Raw genomic sequence first — 26383 nt, forward strand, 5'->3', positions numbered from 1 at the left:
GATTGGGAGCAGGTTAAAACACTCAGGGTTGGTAACCAAGTTTCAGTGCCTACAACTTTTATGTTATCAGAAAAAAAAAAAATCAATAGGAGAGAGGTGAGTTGTATTTAACTTTAATGACAAAGGGTTTTAAATATGCACACGATGCTCTTTTTCCTGCAGCTTTTCTTTGTGCACAGGAAATAAAGCTGTATTTTGTAGGCTAGCTTCCAAACTTTCAAATGTGAAAGTGCAACTGTGCATATTCTTCTATAAGACCCCATTCAGCTGTGAAGTATTGGTTCCTTGTTTCCAGGATTTAGTCTGCATTCTAGGTTAGAAAATTCAGAATTGTATTGCTTATTACTGTTCATTTTTAAATCATAAATATTTGTTTAAACCCCATTTCATATTAAGTTTTACTATAAGATTTTGATTGAAATTTTTAAGATAAATTAAGAATATGGTTTCTGATTTTCTGAAGTGTATGGATTGTAGAAAAAGGCCTATTCATAAGTGAAATAATGAAATGAAAACAACAAAAGACCCAAGCATTAGCCATTGTCATAATTATTAAAATAGCTACCTACTGTGTAGGAGCTTACTATTTTATGTGTGTGATCATACATAGCTCTTACACAATTTTGTGGGATTTATGCATTGGTAGCTCTCTGGCTTACAAGTGAGAAGATTGAGGCTTGGGAAGATTAAGGTTAGGGGATTTGCTCAAGGGTCATACTCTAAGGTACTGTGAGAACTGAGATCTCACCCCAGGAGTTTTGCTGTTTTTCTGCTTGTTTATTTCCATCAGTATGGTATGAATTAGGTACACAAATACTCATTGCATGTAGATTTGAGACCTACTCCAAGTTAATTCTAGAAATATTTAATGAAGGAGATAAGATGTGGAAGAGTTTTTTTTTTTTTTTTTTTTTTTTTTTTTTTTTGTTAAGTGTTGTGGTCATAAAAAAGCAGACTATGGAATGGACTTTGAAGTTTCCCTGGCTTTGAAAGGAGGGATATATCAAATGGCCTAATCTGCCTATGTGGTTTGCTCAGTATTTGTTCTACTCATCTAATACCTCTGCCCTAGCACTTGCCAAGATCAGCAAAATCTACTTTTAGACTCAAAATCATTACCACCTGTGAAGTTTCTGATGTCGCTTCTGAGTGACATAGCACTCTGTCAATTGGTTTGTTGGATGGCTTGCTGAATGGCACATTTTAAGATGTGTCTTGAGCCAAAAAAGAGAGTTTCAAATGCTCTTGTAATTTATTCAGCTGCATTATATAATTCAATTCATTTTTTCATAATTAAAACATAGAAATCTGTTGCCAATATCAAAATATACAAACATATCACTGAAAATTTAATAGCTCTACATTCACTCGGAAATCTCTGATAAACTTTTCTCACTTCCCCCCAAATCCCTAGTGATTAGAGCATGTCCATGTGTGTATGTGTGCATGTTTTTTTGTTATATCCATATGTGTCTATATATTCCATAAATGATTGTGAAGTAATGCATAAGTTGTAGCTAAAAATGAAATAGAATAAATGTATGAAGCTAAGGGATCCATTCTCCAACTAATGAATTAGTTGATAAATTTGCTCTGAAAATATCATTTTTTGGTTCTCTGTATTGAATACAAGTATGGGCTTGTGAAAATACAGTATCCACAGACCCTAAGTGGAAACAAAATAAAGTAATATACCTATGCAAATTTAAATTTAAAGTTTTAACCCATTCATATGATAAAAGTTTTGTCAGTGACCTGATATCAATGGATTTGAAAATGATTTTACCTTTATGTACCAAGAATTCTCAGGAATGTGTGTGTGTGTGTGTGTGTGTGTGTGTGTGTATTCAGATTAAAGATTCCATGCTAATATACTAATTTTTTGGCAAGAAAATTAAGCATCTATATTTCAGTTTAATAGTACTATGGTAAATGAAATATATTGAACATGCAGATTCTGTTACATTCACCTAATATTAATTTGAATTTTTAATATTCTAGGCACTGTGCTAGATATTGAATACATAATGTTAAACATAAACTGATAGTAAATACAGTTATAAAATTTAGACATCTCTCAATTTTCATATTGACTATTGCAGAAATAATGACATTTTATTATATATTGTTACCACAACATTTTTAATAATTAAAACAATTATTTATAGAGGCCAGTAAATATTTATTTTACAGCATCTACCAATGTTAGATTTACTATGCATAAAGGAAGTATTTTATTTTCGTGTAAAGAAAAATACCATTTTATGCTTAGAATCAATGCTTTACAATTGAGCAAGAGAAATAGCATCACAAAATAATATGGAAAGAGAAAACTCATTTTGAGCAGCAGCAAAATATTGTGAGTTTAAAAGGTCAGGCTAGTACAGGAGGCTCCAGTTTTGCCACTCACTATGCAGAATGCTGTGACAGCCAGGGCTGATACAGCTGAAAATATCTGCAGCTTTGGAAGCCTTGTAAGTTTCAGAAGGTCATTTTGGCATCACGATAGGAGCACAGATTCACATGGAAGGTCAAACTGGACAGCCAGGCAAGAAGATAGGTTGCTGAACCCAGTGCTTGCAGATTTTAAAGCAATCACCATCTGCAGTAACTATTTTAATTCAATGTGGCCGTCTTTCATTGAAATATTTATAGAAAAATGAGCTTTACTTGGTGGGGAAATTCTAAATTATTTTTTCTCTTCTGAAACTTTTAAGTGTTGCATCTACAATGTTCCATTTCCCTGGTATCAAGACACATGTTACTTTAATTTTATTTATGTATGATGTATTCTCCATCAAGCTTACAAAAGTAAAGTGCACATCAAATAATTGCAGATAAATCAATTTACAAGGCAGAGAAATGAAACAAATACTTAAGACAAAATTGAGCACTAAATTTATCTCTCAGCTTCCTGGCAACTGAAGCAGGAGCTTTAGGAAGTAAAATAAATCCCGAGTTTATTTAATAAGATTTCTTCAGATCCCATATACTGTCTTATTCTTAGCCCTTCAGATGCTTAAATATTCTGACTCTGTCCTTGGGTGAAGTCTTGAATGGGTGAATTCCAATTACTTAAGAAGTGAAGCCTGAATTCTTTAGCCTGCCTTTAAGGCCCTTACTGATTTTGGCTTCAGCCCAAAGTTCCAGGTTCATCTCCTGCCAGCCCCATTACATACGGGTGTTCCATACAGACCAGTTCTCCCAGTGTACATATGCAGTTCTTTCCCACATCCTTGCCATTACTGTCTGTGTTTCTACAGTCTGGATTGCTACTCCTTTTTGTCTCTGTCTAACCAAATGAAACTTGTCCTTCCAGACCAACCTTACATTTCTTATCCCTCTTGATGAAACTACCCCAGACCTCTCTCTTTAACTTACTAAACTTTATTGTTACCTCTACTGTGTACTTCTCACTTACTTTTTTTATATATAGTTATTTGTATGTTGGTTTTATACCTTTAATTAAGCATCAGATTCTTCAAAGGCTGGATCCAAGTAGTCTCGCTATGTCTAGGCTACATATACAAGGTGGTCAATACACAGTTAATATAATCAATACACATATTTTATGTGTATAATTTATTGTTAATGAATATATTTATTCATTTAATAAAGTTACCATTGAATGTATTTGAATTTCTTTAAGTAAAACATTTCTAGGATGGTAGGGAACAAAGAAAGAAAACCTTAAAAAGAAGCACAATTAGAGAAACACACTCCTGCAATTTTTCTAAAAGAAAATATTTTGAGGCAGCAGAACCACGATTATAATTTTTTTATTGGTTTTGACTTTGGGTTTTCTTTTGACTTTGGGTCAACTTAATATTTGTGATTTCTCTGGGCTAAAAAGTAACCAATATTAGTAGAGAACAGGTTTGGTACATGTGAAAGAAAAAAATCATATATGCCGTTTCAAACCCTCAGTGCTTTCTTTCTGACAGATTTATAATGGTTTTATCAGCTGTTAATTAGGTTGGTGCAAAAGTAATTGTGGTTTTAAAAACTATGGCAAAAACTGAAATTACTTCTGCACCAACCTAATAAAAAATTGGTCTGACTCTACATGGCTTTGAAGTGTTTCAGACAGTATTCCGTCTTCTTCATTGCTTTTTAAATACTGTTTTAGTAGTTTTCCTAGATCAGCCTTACTGTATGCAAATTCAGCATATATCAGTTTTATACTTTTAAAGCAGCATTGCCTTTTACCTATGTGGAGTTTTTCTGCTGACATATTTTAAACTTCTATAAGGAAAGCTCTGAAGAAAATGTAGGCTCCTGTTGTTCGCTGATAAAAAAAATCATGCTCAAAGACCACTTCCTCAACAATTAATCTTTCAAAATCAGCTACTGAGTATTTAGAACTTCATAATCTATTCGAAACTGATTAACGATCTTGAGAAGAAATTTGTTGCTGAAGTGTAGAATTTTTATGTCTCCGGGTATACATTATTAATGTTTAGGGTCTACCCTATGGACATAAAAGAGCAATAGCATCCATTCTCAGCTCTGTAAGAGGGACCATCTTATCTTCTCTAGAATCAATATCAATATTCAAGGGTTTCACCTTCACTTACACACACCTCACTCTGAGCTAACCACAAGCAATGCAGTAGTGGTACCTCCAATATCTCCCACTCACCCACTATCTCCCCCCCTTTTTTTTTTTTGACTTCTGTTGTATATATTAGTAGCCATTGTCACTTCTACCAGGCTCTATTAAGTTGCTAGCATGTATCGTGAATGAAATTTTACATTTGAAGCCAGAAGAACTGCTTTTGGGTCTTGTTCTTCCATTTATTTAGCTTAGAGGATTTTGATGGGTCAGCCCTTTAACCATGCAAGCCTCAATTTATTTGTTCACAAATGAACAAAGTAATATAACCAACCATCTCTTAGAGTTGTAAGGAACAAAGAAGTTAGGATGAAAATAAATTGTATGTCAATATATAAAATATTACTTGCTATTTTTGAATAATAGAATGTATAAGTTGTGAGGGGGTAGTAAATTTCTCTATTTGGCTTCTTCAGTGGAAACTTTTAAAAAAATTTATTCTTTTTGAGACAGGGTCTCCCTCTGTTGTCCAAGCTGGAGTGCAGTGGCATGATCTTCTCTTACTGCAGCCTCCCAGGCTCAAACAGTCCTCCTGCCTCAGCCTCCCAAGTAGCTGGTACTGCAGGCATGCACCACCATGCCTGGCTAATTTTTGTATTTTCTGTAGAGACAGAGTTCTCAATGTGTTGTTCAGGCTAGTCTTGAACTCTTGGCCTCAAGCAGTACTCCGACCTTGGTCTCTCAAAGTGCTGGGATTACAGGCATGAGCCACTGTGCCCAGCTTGAAACATTTTTTTAAAATTAAATAACCAAATGAACACTTTGAAGATTTTATGCATAAGCCAGAAAGGAAGCTCAGTACATGTATAGAATGTAGCACAAGCCAACTTTTCAAAATTTCATCTTTTTAAGGGGCATTACTTATTGAAAGAGCATACATTTTTAGTTTTATCCAAGATAAAAGTGTTTCTTTTTCCTCCCTGTTAACTTTCATACAGAGGTTTTACTTTAAATAAAGGACTAGGTTTTTGTTATATATGAAGAAAATAATTCGACTAAATCTAATGTAAATGTTTTTCCTTATTATTTGAGTATATACACACACACTTATACACATACACATATTAATCCTTATTTTATATTTTATTCATAATGTAAATATTTAATCATATTTTATAGGTTCAATAGGTTATTTGTTTATCTTTTTTTGCAAAATAATTTTATTGCTATAAATTGTTCCTATAAACAACAAATAAGGAACCTAAATATTACAATCTGTAAAGCATTTTATTTGTTTGTATATATCGTATATATATGATAGTGCATTAGACAATTGATAGAAAAATGTGGAAAGTTTTGAAAGTGCTACATGATTGCTGTTTGAATTTGTCCAATGTATTCCTCTAAATATTGTCAGGGAATTTTTTTACCAATGAAGTAGATTTTGCATGCTAAGTTGTAGTGAACTGCTGGTCAGAACTAAAACATAAATGGTTTGAGGCATGATTAGTAGTTGTATATGATGTAGTATCTTAGAGTGATATGGAGTGGCATGCATGATTTAAAATATTAGTAATAATCATAACAGAGCTTTTTGCAATATTTTATAAGCATACTAGTTTTCTGAAGTAGTTGATAGAATATAATTGAAAAGCCTGACACCAAATCTTTAAACAAGCCATCTTATCAGAGAAGATATTCTGGTTTCCTAGGAAATTATAGGGTAGAAAGGCAGTAAACAATCTCTGGTAAGAGTAATATTTTAGCCTTGATTGATCATGGTTGCCAAAAGTTAATGGAATTAAAAATAACCTGGGAAAACATCGATTCCTGGTTCCTATCCTCAGTAGGTCTAGGAGAGGTCCCAGGAACAGTATATATTTTTAATAGTCACCCCCAAGTGACTGACTCAAATAATCCAAGAATCTTTCTGGACCATCAGTATCCCAGAGAAACAAATGTTGCTGTTAATAAATGATTTGCAGTTATTTCAGTTTATTAGCTAGCTACGATTGCGTTCTGATTTGTTGTGGAAAGCTGGTCATTACTTTTTAAGAGCATATGATGCGGATGGAAACATATAGAGGTTTAATCCCTGTCTCATTAAAAAGATGTAGTTTATTCTTTGTGTTTCCTTATTTGTTACAGCTTTTCCAGAATGCACAGAACCTTATGTGCAATTAAAATAATTAAGAAAAGAATGTTGTTTTCTATTTAGCAAAGGAACCAAATCTCATGCTTCTTTATAGTTTTTGTTCAATATGTATACTCTTTTGAAAGTACAAATTTGTAATAACAAAATCTTTAATCTCATCTCCTGAGAAGCCTGACTTTATTTATGCTCTGACAACATGGTGAAATCACATTGTCAAAGTGAGAATAAAAGCATTGGAAATGCTCACATTCTGCCATCCAGCCATTTTTAAAGTCTTAAAATTCGCTTTCAGGTACTTTATTTTGTGGACCGTTATTTAATAACTAAGAAAAAGAGTTTGAAGAGGACAAAGTGAGAGCAGAATGTTGTTATTTCCAATAGGACATACATGCAAAGGCGTAATCATACAAGAGTATATAGCTATGTTGGTTATTTTAATTAGAAATGCATGCTGCTTCAGGAAGACTTCCTACTCCAGACTCATGAATGACTTCAAGTGGAACCCTAGCCACAGGGAAAATTACTACATGGGAAATATGCTTGGGCCTACATGAGTTTTCCAGAGTTCTGTTGTGCCTCAGCTAGTTTGATAATGCTTTGCGTTATGTATAGCAATTGTCAGAAACCATTTCCTTTAGTCAATTAGCATCTAAAAAAGGGAGGAGATAGCAGATATTTTCTGACATTTGTAGAAATAATGTATATAAAAAAGCATTCCCTTAATCTTATGACATAGTGTTGTGAGAGATTCCCCAAATATAACATGCCCTGCAGATGCTTAAAACTACACATTTTCTTTTTGTTAATAAGAAAATAACAGTAAGCTATTTATTGTCCATTTTGATACTCTGTCAAACCCTAACATTTATTCCAACTCCCAACCTCTGTTTCTTGGTAAATAATTACAAAATGCAAATACTATGATTGTTTTAGGAATGAAATCTGTGTTTTGATACAACAGGAGTTGAAAAACTGATTTCACAAATGTTTCTATTGATTAGCTGCTATATAAGGGCTAACAGTTGAAAATATTTTGCAAAAATACAAAAACAAGCTTTCAGTTCTATTTATAGAAAAAAAAGATGCACTTTTTTTGTATGTTCGCACAAGAGAAATTTACAGTGTAGATTTAGGGTTAGTATATTTTCAAAGTATAGCATAGGCTTAAGAAATGTAAAAAAACATGTTATTCACTCTTAGTGGAAAGTACACATCAGTCAAGGTTTTCTTGAAAGGAGTTTTTTATTCTAGTTCAAAGTCAATACATATATAAATACACTTCATGTTCTAAGGATTTATATTACTAAAATTGCTCAAATCTAATCATAGCTTTTTATATGCAATTGCAGTATTGATTAAAAGAGTGAAAAAGTCTCATTAACCTAGTTGACTACTGATAGCAAAATGGACCTATAGTGGAGTAATATGTAATTGTTCAATAGTAATTATATTGATCTGTTTCTGTTGACATAGATCATTAACATACTTTTTTATTGTAGAATATTAACATAATTTGTTGTTTAATCTCTGGACCTAGTTAGGTATGTGAATTATGTGAAACCTTACTCAAAGGATATGTCAGTTACATTGAAGTGAAAATGTGAGTTGTCAATGCATGTCTTTGCTTTGTGGCATATTTTAGTCTTTTAAACCAGGAAAAAACAACTGAGTCTTAAGTCACTGTTAGTGAAAAAATTAATCTTACTTGTTTGTGAGCATATGTGAATTTGCTTTTTTTTGAAAAAAAGTCAAGTTAAACTGATGATCTAATATTGTTATGAGGAATACATTCAATTAACATTGATATATTTTTAAAAGTACATTTGAGATTATTTGCTAAAAAGTAATCCTTAAGATCAATTGTATAAATCAATAGAAATATCCATAGGATTGTAATGTTAAACTGTGTAGCTCCTATGTGGCTTGAGTATTTGTAAGTTTGGAATAAGAAATATATTAGTGAAATAATAGGGACTTTTACTGATGATGTGGAAGGGAGGAAATATTTGTGTATTATGTTGTGTCATGAGAGGTTCACTAACTTATTTTTTAGGATACAGTCAAGCAATTACATATTATATTCATTTGTAATTGCTTTTGGTCATTGTATTCTGAAGAATAATTATTTTAGATCTTTTAATTTAATTATAGGTATAGATTTTTTTCTATACTTTTTTTCTATACTTTTTTTCCATGATTAATTATTAAATCACATATTTTAGGCCATATTCAATATAAATAAGCTAGTAAAATTTTCCTGATTGACATTATCATGCAAGGTTTAAAATCAGATATTTGGAAATTCAACATCTATTTATTAAGATTAAGCTAGTGTGGTCAGATATAGTGGATAGTATTGAGGGCAATTGTCACATTTAATTTTTAGAAATTTTGAACGATGTGACAACTATTAAGTTTGATTGTAATGAGATATGCTTTATATTTTGGGCAGGTTTTTTTAAAATTATATCTGTTTTTTTTTCACATAATTTATCCTACTTGAATCTGCTAAAATAGAAAACAAGTATAGGTTAATTATGGAGACGATCTTATAGGACCATTGATTGTGAGAATGATTTCTGTGTGAGAGGGAAAGTTGGAATAGAGGGGCAAAGAGGTACAAATGCAGCAAATTTCACCAATGTATGAGGTGCTGTGGAAATAGCATTTTCTTAGTTCTCTTATCGATTAACTTCATATTTTGTGTTGTGCAATAATATCATTAAGGATGCATAGATGAATTTGCTACCGTTCTTTAAGCAGTGAGCAACATATTTTAAATTGTTTTAGGCAGAGGTGCCACCAACCTCAACAAGAAGCTCAGTGATCCTGTTCAGAAGGTACAGAGGTTGAATATTAAAACTATGATTTTGGCCCTTAGTTATGGTGTCAAATAAAATAATACTCATTTAAGTAAGATTTAGAATTAAAGTCTATAATCAGGCATTGTAATGGGAATAACAATACTACTGTGTATTGCATTCTATTTAGCATTCACAGTTTCGTTGTGCTAGTTTTATATTGGCAGATTCGGGTTGGGTCACTGTACTTTCTGAAAATTGCCAAGATGGTGAGATTTAATTTTTTGCCATTTAGCTCTTGAGCACATAACAGCATTTTAAATTTTGCTGTAGTCGCTTCTGATTTCCTGTTTACTATTTTGAAATATTAATAATGATATGGACAGATCAGAAATGTCTGTCTGAGGCTAACAAGATAATGTCTTTGTGTAATATATAGGTAAATATAACCCTAATTAGCAGTAGTGCTTTTTCTTGTAGAACAATTAAGTAGCATTCACAGTTTTATCTCATTATACCTTCTTATAGAAGGTAATGTTTAAATACTCCCTCTCTGAATAGAATCAGAAAAAGTGCAGTGTTCCTTTCTTTTGCTGGAATTGAAGACTGGTTCTGTCAGAAATTCACAGATAATTATTTAAATATTTTAAATTTGCAAAGCCACATAAATCTGTTTCAGATATTCTGTGGCTCAAAATATCTTTCTTCAACTTCATAATCAAGGAAGTATTTAAATATGTTGCTATTTTAACTTCATTGCCTCATGTTCTCTTTCCAATGAGTGATGTTTGATGCTGGTTATAAAGGTAATATCTCCAGTATACTAAATTGTGTAGCTTAAGCATTGTATCTTGTCAAAAATATAAACTAGTCTGATATACTAAGAAAAATATTCAGTCATGCCACAAATATTAATTATTTGCTTCCTCTGGGCCAGGGACTGTTTTGGTGCTGACTTAATGAAGAACTAGTGTAACAACTGCCTTCTCTCATGGAGCTTATATTTTTGTGGCAAAGGCAAATAAATGATCAGCAGATAACAAGATAAGTGTGTAATATTACTCTGCTTTCTTCACAGTACTACATAGTATTAGGTGGGTTTTTTTTTCCTTCCCTTTAGGTGGGAAGGCCACTATCCACAGTGTCATATTGTTTTTTGAGACAGGGTCTCACTCTGTCACCTAGGCTGGAGTGCATTGACTCAGTCATAGCTTACCACAGTCTTGAACTCTTGGGCTCAAGCTGTACTCCCACTTCAGCCTCCCAAGTAGCTGGGACCACAAGTTTATGCCACCATGTGTGGCTAGTTTTTAAAAATTTATTTTCTGTAGAGATGGAGGTCTCACTATGTTGCTTAGGCTGGAAGTGTAATGTTACATATGTCTCTTAAAACGAGTCTGCACTGCTGTTGGGAGGAACAGAAGGTTGGGTGCTGTGGATGGTGGGCTGAAAATCTTCCTAAGAAGATAACTTTGCAGTAGGGACTTGGACGAAGGCCTATTGGGGTATAAAGCTAGTATGCAGAGTGCAATGATTCATTGTGGTAATTATCTTCTAGTGAGCTTAAATGTTTTTCATTTTTTTAAATTTTGCCTGATACAGAAATCAATTGAAAATTCACCTTTAAATCGTTGTCTCTACAGAAGCTTTATGTTCTGTTTTGTCCCAAATATAAATACTTAAGGAACAACAATCATTTTCTCATTTCAATGCAGTTTAGTTGCTTCTGGAATTCTAATCTTTGGGAGTAGTGTATCACCTAACCAATGCTCCTTCATTATCCTTCCTGCAATAGACCTCTAGGTGATTTAGGGAACCAAACTGTTGAATGGATCAGAATTCTAAAAGACTGCTTCGACAGACCCTAGATTACTTATTTGAGTTAGTAAACACAATCTTCCTTCCTTGGCAGCAGCTAGTCTGAAATGTGTCAGACCAGCAGGCCACATTGGCAGTCTCTGTGCTATTCCAGAGGGTGTGTGATTGAAAGTTATCTTTTTCTTTGCAGTGTTGCTAAAATTTCAGTCATTTACATATCTCTGTCATGATTTTTACTTATATATAGTCTGTTATGTGTATGTGTGTATATGTATATATTCTTTAAAAATTTATTTAGTTATTATTATTATGAGACAGTGTCTCACTCTGTTGCCCAGGTTGGAATGTAGTGGTGTGATCATGGCTTACTTCAGCCTTGACCTCCTGTGCTCAAGCACTCAGTCTCCCAAGTGGCTGGAACTACAGGCATTTGTTACCACGCCTGGCTAATTTTTGTATTTTTTTTGTAGAGATAGGATCTTCTATGTTGTTCAGGCTGGTCTTGAACATGTGGCCTCAAGTAATCCTCCCACCTCAGCCTCCCAAAGTGCTAGATTACAGGCGTGAGCCACGGTGCCTGACCCTTATAATTTGTAAATTAAACTTTATTTCTTCCGAAATTACAATAATGATGTAACCACAGACTGGACACACTAGTTCTAGCATTCTCATCCATCTGTTAAAATTATGTTGCTTGTGCATTACCTAAAATTGCTGTGAGTACTGCAGGTATTGTGCTTACCCCTCATTGAGAAATACTGGTCTCTGCCTTTTGCTATATGTAGTTGAATACTGCTGAAGGCTGCATTAACTCATTCAGATGACAGTTCTTCCCATAGAGTATATAACATCTTTGTTACTCTACTTAGCACCTTAGTGAATACAGTGATGGCTGTATGCACTACAGAAATGCCAAGTTGGTTGTTCGTATATGGAGATCTCTGTTAATGTTTGGGACAAGCCCTGGGAATAATTGTGTGAGCAAACTTAGTTTACTAAAGAACGACATTACTAATTATGGATTTGTTGACACCAGTGAGCCAGGGGAAGAAGTTGTGGTTTTGGGCAAGGGGTTCCTTCTTATCTCCTCCAACCTTACAGGGTGAATTTGGCCATCTCTTTCAGTTAGACTGAAACTATCTTAATAAACAAAATCATAATAAAGGACCTCAAATAATTGATTTCCTTAATATATAACTTATATCAACATTAAAAGCATATTTTAAAAAGTCTTTAAAATTACCAGCTAACTACTCTGGTTTGGAAGAACTGAAATGATGAGTAAACTTATGTGAGCAAGAAATTTAACCTTGGTCATAGAGGGCATCCAGTACTCCAAAAGAGAATTTCATTTCATACCTTATAAGCATCTCTTTATCTTCTATAGCAGTAGATATGTGACTCTTAAATAGGCATTCATATGAAGCCATATATATATATATATATAAAATCTTTAAGAATAATTGTTGAAAGAGTAAGAATAATTTCATTCTGCTTTATCCTTTTCTTGGTTTTTATTATCTGTCATTTCACATTTTCATTTCTTTCCTTTTTATTTTCCCCCTTATATCTATCTTAAAGTAGAATATATACGTGATTCCTGATATCATTCAAGAAGAAATTGGTTCTTATGGCAGAATGTTCCTGTTGTAGAAGATGTCATATAAAGCAAGAAACTCTGTAGCGTTTGGAATTTGATCAGTAGGTTAAAGAGGGCCTACTATTAGCTGTTACTCAGATTTTTAAAAGTTTGATTCTTACAATATTTTTGTTGTTCAGAGAAGTTTATTATAATGTATTGAAATATAGGTCAGAGATTTACCTCAGAAGCAATTTACCCGTTCGTACTTATCTTTGAAATAGAAATCTTTCCTTTAGTAATTATTTACAAACAAAATTTATTTTAGGCCAAATATATTTGCAAGGATTCTCACTATCTGTACATTACCCACACACTTTAAATACTGTATCTATCTATAGAACAAAAACCCACTACTAGTTAATGTTTTGTGAATTCAATATTGATCCAAATTCTATAAAATCTTAATTTACCAAGAGATTTCTGTTTTTTGAAATAGTTTTTTTTAATAAAGAGAAGAAATATAAGATGATCTGATATCAGAAGTTTAGTGAAATTGATCTGTAGGAAATAATTTGAGTTTGTTGCCCACAGTGCCCTATATCAAGGGCAGGCACATATATTATCAGGTCCAGCTAAACTAATGCATAAAAGCCAGTATCTATTTTAATTGCTCAGAGTCTATGCCTGAACTAATTATTAATATTTTGATTATCGTCCTTGCCTATGTCCTTTACAATTAAATAGCACAAATATGTTTATAATTTTTTCAATAGCACTTTTGAAGTAAATAGAATTTCTCTGCTACAGAAAATAATGCTAATTTGCAAGCATTTTAGTAATCAAAGTATATTTTGTACTTGAGTGGGACTATCTGTAACCTGGAAAAAAGGAAAAATAATCAAATCTAGAAATTAATTTGTGGTTGTATTTAGACATGACCACCAAGCAATGCAGATATTTCTTATAGTACCAATCTTTTTACATATATTGTCTGGATGCCATAGATCATGATTAAATATTTATTTTGTCCAGGGGATCACATCCTCATATACATGTTTATTTCTGTAAGTATGAATGAAGTTCATTTATAAAACATTTTTAAAAAATGGTCTGTTATGTTCCAAGAACCTTGTGATGGGGGACACTTGACCTACACCCTGTTGTCAGGGCGTTTATAACATTGAGGGGGAAAGGTACAAAGATTTACAAAATACCAAAAACATTCTGAGAGGGAATAATGTTTAGCATAGCTGGCCCAGCCCTATAGAGAAGGTGATTTTTGAAGAGTGATTTAAACAAGGAGAAGGAATTTGCCAAATTCCAGGGGTGAGGAAATGTGTGTTAAACCAAACAGGGAGTTAGCATGTAACAAGTTCCAGGAGCTCACAGATGTCTTGGCACCTGCCAAGAACCCTCAGCAACTCCCCTCCAGGGGAATACAAGAGGTACAGCACTGGAAGAAGCAACAGGATAAAATGTGTCAGTTTGGTCAAAGGGAAAGGTTCAAGAAAGAAGGAGTAGTAAATCATGTTACAGATCAAGTAAAGGCAAGGACAAAACATGGTCTTTAGACTTGGCTTTCCTGACAGTATTGATCACCTTTTCTGAGAGGTAAAATAGTGGGTGTGGAAGTCAGACTGATAAGGATTCAGAAGTGAATGGGAAAGGAAGAAGCAGAAAAAATGCACGGTAGATGACTTTTTGGGTATTGGCCTGGGAAGGATGGATTAAGTGCATTAGGGAGAGGAGGATACATAGCCAGGGCTGGGTCCTTTTCCTCCTGCCATGTCACCCTCTGCATTTTGGAGTTACTTCAGCATATTTGGAAGCTAAGAGAAGGAACTGCTGAAAGACAGGGTGTGCATGCATAGAGGAGGCAGAAAAAGAAAGAGGTCTTGAGAATGAATGAGTCAAGGTGGAGGTTTGTGGAAGCTTAACTGTGGGCAGGAGGAGTGAGAACTGGTAGGCCAAGCAAGATACAGAACGATAGGTAAAAGACAGATGAGTAGGAAGGTAAGAAAAAGTTCATGCTTAAGGGCTACTGTTAATGGCTATGAAATATTTTTGGCATATAATATTACCCACTCTTGCTAGTGAACGTGGAGAAAGAGTAATGAAGTTTTAGAAAAGCTGCTGTGTGGAATGAGGTAGGGAGCTGTCCAAGAACAGGACTAGGTTGTGAGGCAGTAGAAGGACCTATGTGACCCTGGAACATATAGAGGCAATGATGTGTGTGTGTGTGTGTGTGTGTGTGTGTGTGTGTGTGTGTGTGTTTCAGTATGTTCATGTGTTGTATTCATATATGTGTTCATGTGCATGTTTGTATATTTTGTGCTCTAGAGGTAATCCAAATCCTGATGCAGTAATTGATTATTTACCAATATTTATGGAACTCCATCTGTTTTGCATCACTTCACTTATATTTTTTCTGTGCTTAAAAACATATGGTCTAGAGGGTCAGATATGTAAGGAAATAAAACACTGTATAGGGCATAGGTGCAGAGATAATTCAGAGAAGGCAGTGTTAATATACGGTTGGATGGAGATGGGGGTAATGAGATCTTGGTAGCTTTTTGGAGGAAGTGACATCTTAGCTGGCTTTAGAGGAAGAAAATAGTTGCAGGTGAGGCACTTGAAGATTCTGAAGAGAAGGACTAAAGAGATTGTTGACCATGCAGGTGGTCCATTCTCAAGGCATGAAGTCATTGAGTAATTCTTAATGCAGAGCAAAGATTCAGAAAGATGGACACAGCTTACAGTTTATGACTGACTGGACCTTTGTTTTTTAATAGAAACTAGCATTAGGACCTGGAAACTTTTTTGAAAACAAAAATATTTCTTGAACACTGGGATGAGTTGGTTCTTTTTTTTTTTTTTTGAGATGGACTCACACTGTAGCCTGGGCTGGAGTGCAGCGATGCAATCTCGGCTCACTGTAACGTCCACTTTCTGGGTCCAGGAGATTCTCCTGCCTCAGCATCCCAAGGAGCTGGGGTTACTGGTGCCTGCCACCATGCCTGGCTAATTTTTTGTATTTTTAGTAGAGACAGGGTTTCGCCATGTTGACCAGGCTGGGCTTGAACTCCTGACCTCATTATGTGCCCAACTTGGGCTCCCAAAGTATTGGGATTACAGGCGTGAGCCATGTTTTTTTTTTTTTTTTTTTTTTTTTTTTTGAGACAGGGTTTTGCTCTGTTGCCCAGGCTGGAGTGCAGTGGCATGATCTTGGCTTACTGCAGCTTCTGGCTCCCGAATTCAAGCTATTCTTCTGCCTCATCCTCCTAAGTAGCTGGAATTATAGGCTCCATCACCACGCCTGGCTAATTTTTGTATTTTTAGTAGAGATGGTGTTTTACCATGTTGGCCAGGCTGGTTTTGAACTCCTGACCTCGTGATCCACCCACCTCAGCCTCCCAAAGTGCTGGGATTACAGGCGTGAGCCACTGCACCCGGCCGATTCTTTTAATCTCTATCAAAAGTTGTAGTCTTACTGTTGTATTTTACAAATAGTTTTGGAAAGTAGTTTTTAAAAGAAAATCAGTGTTAAAATAGCTATTAATCTTAAACAATTTAAGTTCTAGATATTTGTGTTTTTTAACATACATGTATTTATATTCTATACTCTAATTTCCAAAAATTATGAATATACCATATGCCAATAGAGCAATTTTGGCTCATGAAGTATAATCAAACATTATTTATCGTACTGTGACATTGCCTCTTTAAAATGTGAAAATTTTACTTTTTAAAGCCTTTTTTTCCTCATTGGGGACATTCAATGGAAAAAAGAAAAAAAAATCCTGACAGAGAAAGTAAGTTGTTAAAAGTAAAAATGCCATGCTCTAAGGAGTAGTCTTGTAGTGCCGAGTTAACTGATCATCAGGCAGTAGGGGATCCCTCATCCCCGACCCTCCAGCTTCGTTTGGAATTGTACTTCTGAAGTGCATCACTCTGCCCAAATCAAATTGCTCACTTAATATTTAATGTTTCTGCGATGGAATCACATTCTCCCTTGAGGTTGAGTTCAGATTTACCAGATACACTGACAACACTGCACTCCTTATTTTCCCCACATGACCTCAGCTTCTGCTTTAAAAATGTACGAATAAAGGATGCTTTTGTTCATATCTTGCCTGCCTGTGATATATTGACAAAGTGTCTGCGGGCTCAATGGAATAGTTTTACAGTATGAGTGCTGCTTTCAGTGGAGGGGCAGGACTTGGGCTTTAGAAGGAAGTGAATTGGATAGGTCAGGAGAATGTACCATTTGTAAACACCCCTTTCCTTTTTTATTCACGTGTCAGGACAGCAGGAGCAGGCTGTTCAGTGCCCGTCCCTGCGCAGAGCCGGAGGGAAAGCAGCTTGGAAGTCAGCTGCAATTTTTAAACCTTGCTTTTTATTCTCTGGTAATGATCTTCAAGTGCTTAGACTTGTCTGAGAAGCTGTTTTAAAACTAACATGGTTTAGTCCACTAACTGCATGTTGGGTAAATTCAAAACCCACATGCTCGTCCTCTTGCAGTGGAATAAGTCACATCTGATGGACATTTTCTGTGCTTATAGCATAGTAATGAACGTCTGACAGGCGCGACCTTTCATAAGACAACCCACACTATTGGCTTTCTGCCCAGAATATTGCTGCAACACTATCTGTGATTGGTTATCTCTCTATCATGCATTGCTTCACAAGGGGAAACGGCCCCTTTTTTTAATAAATCTACGATGGCTGGCTGCAATATGCCTCACTGTAAGTATTTTGTGTGTGTATGTGTGGGAGAGAGAGGGAGAGAGAGAGGCTGACTTGAATATTACTTAGTCTGGTATCACATGGCAAGGTTGTGATACTGTAGGACATCAGTGAAGTGCTACTTAGTAAATCTTAACCTATCTCTTTTTTCTACAGGTTGGTACTAAGAAGTGCCTTTCCTGACGTCTCTGCTGCTTGGAACCGCTTCTAGAGCAGTCTCTGCTTTTGCCTTGCTTGCTGCCAGCTAGACTGTGACGACAGCACATCCACCCTCCACCTCTAGCCCAGACACCCCCATTTCTACTTATAATCAAGAGAAAAGCTCTAAGTATCTGGCATTGCCCTAGGCTGCTTTAGTGTTAAAAGAAAAGTTTGCTGAAAAAGTAAGATATCTTCTGCCAGGAAATCAAGGAGGAAAAAAAAATCATTTTCTCGATTTTGCTCTAAACTGCTGCATCTGTCTATGCCAAACTAATCAATACCGATTGCACCACCAAACTCCATTGCAAATTCAGCTGTGAGGAGATTCCCTTTCAGACAACTTTGCTGAAAGCAGCTTGGAAATTCGGTGTCAAAGGGTCTGCCACGTTTTCATGCTTGCATTTTGGGCTCCAAATTGGCACTGGGAAGGGGTTACTGAGAGCACAAGGCTGATACCAGGCCCTACTTTTAAACGTTCATCTACTTACAATCCTAGTATTTCTCTAAAAACCAAAACCTCTTTGAATTAACAGTTTCATGCTGTGAATTTCTAGTGGGAGATCTTTTCCTTGATATTGACGACACAATTTTCCATGTACTTTTAAAGCAGGGAGTGGGGAAAAGTATTTTGAGGGGACATTTTCATCATCAGTTCAGCTTTTTTTTTTTTTGGTTGTTGCTCTTTTTTTGGGGGGTTGGGTTTGTTGGTTTCACTGAAAAATTTAACTACCTGTAAAATCTAAACATGGCTGTTAGTGTCACACCAATTCGGGACACAAAATGGCTAACACTGGAAGTATGTAGAGAGTTCCAGAGGGGGACTTGCTCACGGCCAGACACGGAATGTAAATTTGCACATCCTTCGAAAAGCTGCCAAGTTGAAAATGGACGCGTAATCGCCTGCTTTGATTCATTGAAAGTGAGTAACTATTATATTCTTTTAAGGATATTCAGTGGTTGAATAAAGGGTATATGGACATACAGTCCTCTGCGTTTGGAATTATGGATTGCTTTGTTCATAGTTTAGTTATACAGTGTGTTGATGATGTTGGGCTGGGGAACATTACGAGAAGCAATAGAACCAAGTCTGGCCAAACTTTGTTATGAATAACTTTATCAGTCCTTTCACTCCATGATTGTTTTGCTAGGGCAGAAAGTGTTGATATATTTTTCACTTAGTAATAGCAAAGCGAGTGTCTGTCCCTGGAAATGGCAAATGTAGCTACATGTGAGTGTTTAGCATATGCATATATTATGTATAAGGCCATGGCGATAACTGAATGGAGATGATTTTTATTTGTTGGTAAAGGCATTGTATAGTTGCAAAAGAGAAGCAGATTTAAAATCAGCTAAACTTGGATGGACTTTTTGCTCTTTTAATATATTGACATTTTGGATTTTCTTTTTATTTTATGGGTATTTTATTGTAAGGCCAGAGTCTTGCATTTTGTGGAAAATATAACTAGAAGTAAGGTGCTGAACTGCTGCTATAGCACCTTACCTGAGGCACAAACTTTGTTGAATGTGAGTTTTATAAATAAGTAGAAACTCATAAGTTCTATTGTTTATTGGATTTCTCCAGCTTAACTTAGCAGTTTATTTTCTGTTAGATTGTGATTATTTTTTATTTGTAATAGTCTTAGCCAGAAATGTTAAAAGTTAGCTTTTGTGGGCACTATAATACTAAAATATTTACTTTAGTATTTCTTGACATTGAAAAATGTCATTGGATTTGTAATTCAGGTATCATATTTGAAAATGAGTCTTTTAAAAGATAACATACATGTCTTTATTTTGTCACACAAGGTCAAGACTAGAAATGTGTTCCTAGGTACTTTCACCCTACTTGGTTTAATTAAATTGCTTTTGAATATTAACGTCCCAGTTTAATTCTTTGGACCTTTGAGGAGAGGACACTATCACTTCTACATATGTAGAAAAGTAAAAGTCTCATAGGTCCATCTTGTCTTTAAAAATATATAGTGCTATAATAGTTTTCTTTAATAACATCAGGTTGAGTTATGAGTTAACTGTTTCAGTTCATTGTTTCCTGGTCCAGTGTAGGCTGTTCATTTTGCTAAAGTTTTTACTGAAGATTCCAAGAATATGATCTTTAGAGTTGAACAGATAAGGAAGTATTAACAACAGCAAAAATATTTTAAAATGTTAGATTTTTCTTAATGTCATAGTCCTAAAGATCAATAAACAAAAGTTATGAACTACTGTTGAGACTTTCTTCACCCTTTCCTTTGAGAGGCATCAGTGAAGGGCACAGTGGTTGTACCTCTGTGAATGTGTGTCCCTAAATTCACGTTGGTTGAATTTAGGTGTAATTAGAGACTAAGACCCATAAAATGAGGGGCAAAGAGCTAATTACGCTTGTCGGTAACCAGCTGTGGCCATAAGTAACCCTGTTTTGACCCAATTAGTAGTAAATCCAATTTTTAATCCTACAGACAGTTGATGGTGCACTCGTAGCTGCAAAATGAAGGACATTAAATTTGGCTGTGACATTGCGTGGTTTCACAGAAGACCTGCCTCTACAATATTTGGAAACATTGTGAAACATTAATATTCAGTTGCTATTTTTCCATCTCAAAAAAATTTTTTTTTTTTTGGTTGCTGCTCACTTGTGGCCACAGAACAGTACCTTTTTGAGTAAAGCAGCAAGGTTGCTTAATGACATGCTGTGTGGTTAACAAGATTCAACTGTCACATCAAAGACTTTATATAATTTCAAGATTTTAAATTTATTTATGACATGAACTCATTACAGCAGCTAATCAATGCAAACTTTGTCCTTATTCTTTGTCTTTCTAAGAGAAACTGAATTTAATTTAAATTTAAATTACAGTGTCTAAAACTTGATAAAATATTTTAGATGTGAATAAGAGGAAAAAAATAAACACAAGTTTATTTATGATGGAGCTTTATACCCAGGAGAACAGCTTCTTAACTGTTAGCAAAATAACTGTGTTAAGAATTAAAACAATTTTGAATATGCAATTAAGTATTTATGTTAAAAAACATGTTTCTTACGTATGTGTGTATACATATTTTTATAACTGACACATGTGATTCTTTGTACAGTATTTAGAATCCTTCCTTTTAGATAGCAGTCCTCTTGTATTCAGTCTTGTGGCTAAAATAGATCAAAAACGTATTTTAAAACTGTTAAAGTAACTGTATGACTCATGCTTGAAGTTCTGAAATTTGGGAGCGTTATGAGGTTTCCATGCCAGTAACCGCTAGATCATTTGCATTTTCTCACAGAGTAAATGGAAAAAAAATTTAGAAAACTTGTAATATCCTGACTTCTTTAATAAAATGTGTCCTGTGTATTGCTTAAATCCATAGTCCAGCCTTTTCTGAGTTCTTGAGCTATGAGATGGAGGTAGCCTGTGTAATCTACTATTTTTAGAAAGTTAGGAAAGCAAACCAAATACTCTGAGAGGACCCTATGAAATGGCTGTACCCTTCAGCTGTGCTGTTTCAGACTTTGGCCAGGCTCCCAGGTGACTTACGTTAATAGCTGACTTCTAGTTAGAAGAGGAGAATTTATTTCATTAAAAAAAACAGAAGTCAAACAGTTCAAGAAAGTATTCATTTATGTAAAAGAAGTCAATTGGTATGTTACTGAAGATGTTAGGAAGAAAATTAGCTGACAGTATTTTAGTTGCATACTGATGATTTTGAGGTTTAAATAATTAGATTAAATATGCCATATGAAAATGTAGACTTCTGTATCGTAATAAATCTATTGCTAAGTGAAATGGGAATATATGATAATGAGGAATATAGATATATATTAAGAATATAGAATTATAATGAAAACAATAAAAGAGCAAAAGCTGTAATGTGTGCTAGTGTATAAACAATATTGTAAATACTTAATTTCTCTAATTTTCCTTTTACAATTGCAGTTTTAATTTATAATAGTCTAAGAGTATGTTCAATCTGAGACCTAAATTGCTTAGAAGCTATAGATTTAGGTGTATTAGCCATTTCAGAAATCCAGAACATTTGCAAGAGTGCATTATTTTATGCCAAAGAGGATTATGTTCCCCTAAGGCTTGTAAAAGAGATAGCAAAAAAGAAAAATATTAACACTGCAGGCCACCATTAGAATGATATATTTCAAAAATGATGTTTCAAATCTCAAGTAAAATTTAGGGAGTCAATGTAAAGAAAGCCTACAGAATGTATTTTAATGTTTGCCAAGTTATACTCTCAAAAAAGCTTTTACAATATGATCAACAGAAATAGACTTTTTTTTTTTTACTGAATTCTATTTCAAATACTCATTAATTTTTCAAGTACTAGGGATGGGAGGAAGGGAATATAACCTCTATATTTATTATCTGTTATCAAAACATCTAGCAAAATTCTTTTGTCTTTGAAAACTTTGGTCACTTGTTCCTTTATCAAATTGAGCAATTTTATTTAAGATAATTAAACTTTCTTTTTGCCATATACAGTGATATATATAAATAGCACCCTTGATCAGATTTATCATAGACACATTTGAGATCAGATTCCACTGCAAAGTGGCATAGAATCAAGGGCACTGAGAACAGTTTTAAAGAGCCTCTGCAGACATAGCAGAATATATGAAGTATGGAAATTAGGTATTAAAAGGCACACAAATATATGTACATACAGGTAAATGAACAACGAAAGCATTCAAAATCAGTAAGGCAAATCAAGTATCTAGATGGTCACATATGGATTGGATGGCATAACTACATATGATGAAGTAGTCCCAAAGGTGTTTACAGTTAAATTTTAAAAGATCCTTCGTTGCTAGCATGATTTATCCTCAATCGAGAAAGTGCCTATGTTGCTGCTGTTCTTTCTAAGCCCCAAGCACAGACTTTTCATTATATTTTAAAAACCAGTTTAACTGATGATCCTGATAAAATATCTGCAAGTTTTAGACTAAATATGCAATTTTCAATTAAAGTTTTGATCTAGTAGGGTCCTAACTGGAATAACTGTTACCAAGAATTTATTATTATTATGATAATTTGGTTTTACCACTGGTATCTCCCATGTATTAAAACTTTGACAGATTATTGCGTATACTGTGCTGGCACAAATATTCAGTGTGTCTTTCAGTGACAGATTGACATATCATTTCCTTGTTTTCTCCTAATGATTTAGGAGATGAAGTAACTGTAAGGTATAAGCCATGTAGTAGTAGTGTGTTCCATGTTAAAGGTCCCTAAGCAGACTTCGCAACTTTGTAAAGAAAGTCCTGTGAATATGCTGCAGTGCCATCAACTCTGACATAAACCTTTCTTTAATGAAATTTTCAGTAGCTGCAGTTACTTTGGTAAAACTACTAATTGTATTCATTTGCCTGTTTATATTCTTATAGTTAGGACTTTTTTTAGAAACCTTTTTTTTTCTAATTAGTAAAGGTTTTTTTAGACTATCATATGAATTTTAAACCATGTTTTGAATCAAGCTACCTGCTGCATTAATTCTAGAACTAGTTATTTTGCTTCATGTAAGATTTTGGTACACCGCTTCTACTTTTTTTCTCATGAAATCTTGCTTCAGTGTGTGAGCGTGACAAACTAAAAACAATTTAGACCTCAAGCAGTGTGGCACTTACAGTTGAATAAAGTTTAGTTGTAATCCACATGTCTGAAACTACTCAAAATTCCACTGAGTAGCCTTGAATCAGTTTTATGTATAAGGCTGTTTCTGACTTAAAAGAAACAATGCAGTGTGGGGTGAATTTTCTTTTGAAGAACTGTATGACATATCTCCAGTTCATGCAAAAGGTGAGAAATGGAATGTTTCCTCAAACCTAGCATAGACACCTAGGGACCTAGTTTGGGAAGCTTATCTTGTCATTTTTCTTGCCAAGGGTAAGTAGAGGATTTCAGCTATCAACATTGCTAATCCGTTACCTTTCATGCTGAGCAATGTCTCTGCCTTCTCATAGACTTAGACAAAGCTTCTTATTTTCTTACAAAGAGATCCTGTTTAGGAAATATGATTTTTCTTTAACTTTAACAGAAATACACGCTATGCTTTTAGAAAGGTGAGCCATTTTCCATGTTAACAGCTAGGCCAGAAACCATGTCTGCCAGTAAAAGTGGGTAACTAGATAGATGGCCTTTGATTTAGCACTAATGGTAGTTATTTGCATGTGGAAACTTAAGTGAAAGCAATTGGAAAGGCTTGATAGAAATTCTTAGTTGTTTGAAGTATAATTGATTATTAGAATAGTAATTTCTTTGTGAATTTTACTGTAAACAAGTTTGATTCCAGTGAGGACATCTTATGCTAATGCTTATTTATAATTTATTAACAACAACTACAGAGTTTTAATTTAACACTGCTTCTCATATAAATATCATCACATGCACATGTACCTACAGCATAATTCCTGCATTTTTGGCGCATTTGAAATATTTTCACTTTGAGATAAAGTTTGATTTTTTTGCTAGCAATAAAACTTTCTATGCTATGAGCTTGTGTTTTGAAAATTGCTGATAATTACCAAATAGTATAACCCCTTACATATTCTAATTTGGTTGACAGGCTGTTGGTCCTCTGGATTCCTGTGGGCGTTGTGCATCTCTAACCATTATTTTTCTTCTTTTATTATCTCTGAGTTCCTTCCAGCTTTCTAATTGTCCATTTTCAGAACGATTGGTTCAGATCTTGTATATGTCTCTCCTTAGTCATACAGAAGTGATTTAGACATTTAGTCTGTGAAGAATTAGATTCAGCATTGCATAACAGAGACACTTCCCCATCTCCCCAGCATTTGGCGTAAACAAATTAGGGGTTTATATTTCAGTCAGTTGTCTAGGCCTATTTGGTGACTCTACAGTCATTGGAATTCAGGTTCCTTCTCTCTTAGTTCCTGAGGACCACATGGCTTCCAACTTTAGGATTATTTCAAAATTGCAATGTGGCCACTGCAGTGCCAGCCATCATATCCTTAGTCTAGGACACGGGATGCAGAAAAGGCAAAAGACCATAACTTGGCCCAGTCAGGCTCCTTTTAGCAAAGGTTCTCTGAGCTTCACCCGGTAATTTTTCAGTCTCTTATTGGCTGATTTTGGCAGCAGGGTTTTCTAGGAAGTGTTTCTTTAAAAAACAAAACAAAACAAAATAACAAACCTGTTGCCTTGATTAAAATTGGGCTTCTGGTAGGTAAGACAGAAGGGGAGAATGGAAATGGGTATTCAGGAGGGCCATTTCCATTCTCCCCTTCTGTCTTACCTGCCAGAAGCCTGATTTTACTTACTGTTTTAGGCCTTGTACTGTTAATTTTCTTGGATATTCAAGGCAAATTAACAGTACAGGGCCTAAAACAGTAAAATTTTAAATGCATTAGGTAAGTAGTCACTGTGTATGCCTCCCCAGTGCATAAAAAGCTGTACTCAAAAGATCATTTTTCCCCTCATAAAACTTTCAGGATTAAGTAAATCTCTCTGAAAAGCATCTGGGTAAGGGAGGTGGTTGAGGATAGACCACTTTAGAAGGGAAATTAAAGTCTTCTCATCTTGACAAACTTGTCATCACTTCTCCTGTCTTGATTATTTAGTAAATAAAACCTGGCATATCACAAATGGATTTATTTTTCCTTATAGAGAAAACTAAAACATTTTATTTTTTTATCTTCCTATAACTGTACTTATTTATTTATTTATTTAGAGACAGAATATCGTTCTTCACCCAGGCTTGAGTGCAGTGACGTGATCTCGGCTCACTGCAACCTTCAGTTCAAGCAGTTCTCCTGCCTTAGTCTCCAGAGTAGCTGGAACCACAGGTGTGTGCCACCATGCCTAGCTAATTTTTGTATTTTTAGTAGAGACTAGGTTTCACCATGTTGGCCAGGCTAGGCTCAAACTCTTGACCTCAGGTGATCTGCCTGCCACGGCCTCCCAAAGTGCTAGGATTACAGGTGTGAACCACTGTGCCCAGCCTACTCTTCATATTTATATACACAGTCATGTATTTATAACCGGAATATAGCAGAAATGCGTGTCATAAAAACAAGTCCCAAATGATTTTAAATGACAAGAGTCTGTACTCTGGTTTGTATATCTGCTTCTTCCACAAATAATACTTATTTTTTCTGTATGGAGTAAAATAACAAAATGAATTAATATTTATTGAAACAATATATGTCAATCAGTGTTTTCAGTGCTTTTCATTTTTTCATAATATTTTGTCCTTATAAAATCTCACTGAGATAGTTACTGGTGTTACTTACATTTCACAGCTGGGCACACTGAAATACAGAGAAGTTAGGTAATACATGCAAGGTCAGTCAGCCAGTAAAATGTGGAGTTGAAGCCTTGTAATCTGATTTCACAGCCTGCACTCTTACCCGTTTTGCTATGTATGCTGGAAAACATTGCTTCTTAATTTACGTATGCATATTCTAAGGATTGGACAAAGAAAACATAACTAACAGCAGTACTTAAGAATAAAAATGAATATCCAAGGCAAATTAACAATACAGGGCCTAAAACAGTAAGTACTCAGAAGTA

General features: G+C 34.7%; 1 protein-coding gene across 50 annotated transcripts in view; it reads left to right on the plus strand.

Moving 5' to 3' along the window:
• The window catches only part of MBNL1 (muscleblind like splicing regulator 1), a 209163-nt gene that overhangs the window by 33923 nt on the left and 148857 nt on the right, over positions 1-26383 (plus strand). For 21 of the 50 annotated variants that reach the window (XM_012437011.3, XM_012437014.3, XM_012437018.3 and 18 more), the window contains exon 2: positions 17814-18777. The exons of 22 other annotated variants lie outside the window; for them this stretch is intronic. In XM_012437011.3, coding sequence (XP_012292434.1) covers positions 18604-18777 — 174 coding nt within the window. In that variant the 5' untranslated portion in view covers positions 17814-18603. Of the gene's footprint in view, positions 1-17101; positions 17658-17813; positions 18778-26383 lie in introns of those variants that run through there. 7 more of the 50 variants (XM_012437012.2, XM_064378812.1, XM_064378823.1 and 4 more) reach the window with 6 other exon arrangements.

Source organism: Aotus nancymaae, unplaced genomic scaffold (genome assembly GCF_030222135.1).
Source record: "Aotus nancymaae isolate 86718 unplaced genomic scaffold, 86718_ANA_hifiasm-v0.15.2.pri h1tg000019l, whole genome shotgun sequence".
NCBI lineage: Eukaryota > Metazoa > Chordata > Mammalia > Primates > Aotidae > Aotus > Aotus nancymaae.